This window comes from Triticum aestivum, chromosome 3B, assembly GCF_018294505.1.
Source record: "Triticum aestivum cultivar Chinese Spring chromosome 3B, IWGSC CS RefSeq v2.1, whole genome shotgun sequence".
In the NCBI taxonomy this organism is placed as follows: domain Eukaryota; kingdom Viridiplantae; phylum Streptophyta; class Magnoliopsida; order Poales; family Poaceae; genus Triticum; species Triticum aestivum.
Genome location: NC_057801.1, coordinates 16,331,335 through 16,333,827, shown reverse-complemented (window position 1 = coordinate 16,333,827; position 2,493 = coordinate 16,331,335). Strand labels below are relative to the sequence as shown.

At 52.8% G+C, this 2,493-nt stretch overlaps 1 protein-coding gene across 1 annotated transcript in view; it reads right to left on the bottom strand.

Moving 5' to 3' along the window:
• Window positions 1–1,704: 1,704 nt before the first annotated feature.
• LOC123067156 (uncharacterized) overlaps window positions 1,705–2,493 on the bottom strand; it is a 4,995-nt gene continuing 4,206 nt past the window's right edge. The window contains exon 2 of the mRNA XM_044490076.1: window positions 1,705–2,458. Within this exon, the coding sequence (XP_044346011.1) occupies window positions 1,705–2,458 (754 nt within the window). The remainder of the gene's footprint in view (window positions 2,459–2,493) is intronic.

Sequence of the window (2,493 nt, the reverse complement as noted above, 5' to 3'; positions counted from 1 at the left end):
GCTCGGCTGGGCGGCGGCCCGGTGACCCGGCAGCGGTCGCCGGCGGTAGGCGCGGTGGCGGTGCTGCCCTTGGCAGCAGGACGGAGTGGTGGCGTGCGGTGGCCGGCGGCGCATCCCCGGCCCAGATCTGGGCCCTCCCGGCCCCATCTGGGTCCTAGCGGGCCGGTCCCTGGCGTGGCTTCGTCGTCGTCTGTGTGGTGAGGAGGATGAGCGGCTCGGATGGGGGGCGGCGATGCCGATGGCATGCCTGCTGCAGCGCGATGGCGGGAGCTGTCCGGAATGGAGTTCCCGGCCGGGCCTGTGGGCACACGGGCCTGGTAGGCTCCTGCTAGTGTGTCCGGTCGGCTACCGTCGTTGACGGTGGAGGTTGTGCCCTCCCGCGTGCCGACGGTGCTGCGGCCCCTAGTCCCGGCTCCTATCCCTTGTTGTGCAGACCTCACCTCGTGGTGCCGTGGTGAGACGGCGTGGAGGCTTCTTGACCATGGTGGCGCAAGATGGTGGTCGGTTTGGTGGCAGGCTCTGGAGCACCTGAGGTGAAGGTTGGGATCGGGGGAAACCCCTGTCGGCCTGTCCGACCCCGACGCGGCGACGCCGGTGGGTGCCGTCGGACCTTCCTGGAGGGCGTCGGGGGCGACCTTTCCTCTCGCCTCGTCGTGTACCGGGGGAAACCCTTGGCAGCAGCGTCGTCTTCGTCGCGGTCCTTCTTGGAGGTGCTGATTGGTACCGGTGCTTCGAAGCCTTGGAGCTTGGTGGGAGATCTTCGGTGGGCGCAGTGGTCGTGAAGCTTCTTCGTTTCCGTCGATCCGCCGTTGTTAGCATTCTTTTCTCTTGTTGTTTCTCTTTCGTTTCTTTTGGGTGTGACTGTGCTGCTTCCGCCCCAGCACCTATCCTTGGATGTATCGGTTGGTTGCTTTGGAATACAAAGCGGGGGGAAACCCTTTTTCGTCTAATAGAATTGACATCGCAAAATGGGTTTTTGATTGGGGAGATGAAGGTTCAATTAGATTGAATCCTTAACTCTGCTATTTATCTATCTTCTGATTTTCCACCCAATAATTAATACAAATTCACGACTTATACTTTAATATGTCTGGCATGTGGAGGATCACGTTGAGTCTTCGGTACTAGCAAGAACTTCAGCCAGAAGCTCCACAAAATGCATAACATCATAGTACCTGCTTCATATCGGTGATAGATTTCAAGCTTGGATCTTTTTGGAAGAGCAATTAGTACAACAAAGATAGTCGAATAAATGGAATTTTCTTCTTCTTTTGCCGAATTCATTACAGACAAACAATGTATGACGTCTTCTTCTTGTGTAGAATTCATTACAGACGAACAATGTATGCTAGCTGAAAGCATGACACATAGAAGAATGATATAGACACAAAGCTTTAAGCAACAGAAGTAACTAACCACCTTGGGATCCAATTGTGTCATGTAGTTCAATAATAATGTATGAGCTGCAAACTCGATGATACCTAGTTCGTTGGCAGCACACCGTAAAATTTGATAATTCAAATAATCAATGACTCCATAGTAATACTCAAGCATTAAATAAAAAGGTGCGCTGTGCACCATGACCAAGCAAAAAGATAGCAGTACTACCAGTCCAGTACATTCTTTGGCCATCATGCGCATCCTCGTCGACAGCAGTTGATCACTAAATGTGGACTTTGGCAATTTCCTCAATAATATAGCTAGTTACATGTTGCTATATTTTTTTACACAAGGGGGTTTGCGAGCAAGTTTGGGAATAAGCTCCTTCATAATAGACGGGCAACTTCTTGCTAGATGCTCAAAGTCAGAACTCCGTGTGATCAGATCCAGCATGCTATTGTTACAGGACTCGAGGAATCTGAAGCATTCCTCCTTGAGTGCAGGACAAGCATGTTGCTCGGCGAGTGCCACTGTAGTGGCCACTGTGCTAGTGTTGATGTAACTGCATAGTTTGTCTTCGCAGGTCAACTTCAGTCTCTTGAGGCTGTACCTGTCCGCGGCGACAAGCAAATGCTGGACCATCCCCACTGCGTCAGCATCGTCGATCTCAGGCACCGAATCGGTGTAGATAAAATGAAGCAATGCCTGAAATATTTTTGGCTCCATGTCCTCTATCTGCATGCACATTGATGTGCTCTCCTTCATTGGACCCAGAAGCTCCGCCCTGAAGACGGAGGAACGAGCGGCAAGGACACACCTGTGTGCGGCGAAGATCTCACCGCCGACCTCGAACGTCACGTCCGCCCCTTCTCCCGAGGAGAGGAGCTGGCCGAGATCATGGAGGATATCCGGCGGCGGCACCGGCATGCGATCACGGTTCCGGCCAGGGACGTACTCAGTGGAACTCTCCTTGGACACGATGATATCGAATTGGACGCTGAAACCACCGTTCTCCCACGACACGTGACCTAATCTCTCCAGATCAGCCCTGGTGATGAATCGTGCACGAGAACTAGAACTAGTACGTGCACGAGATCGTGCAGGAATCGTGGA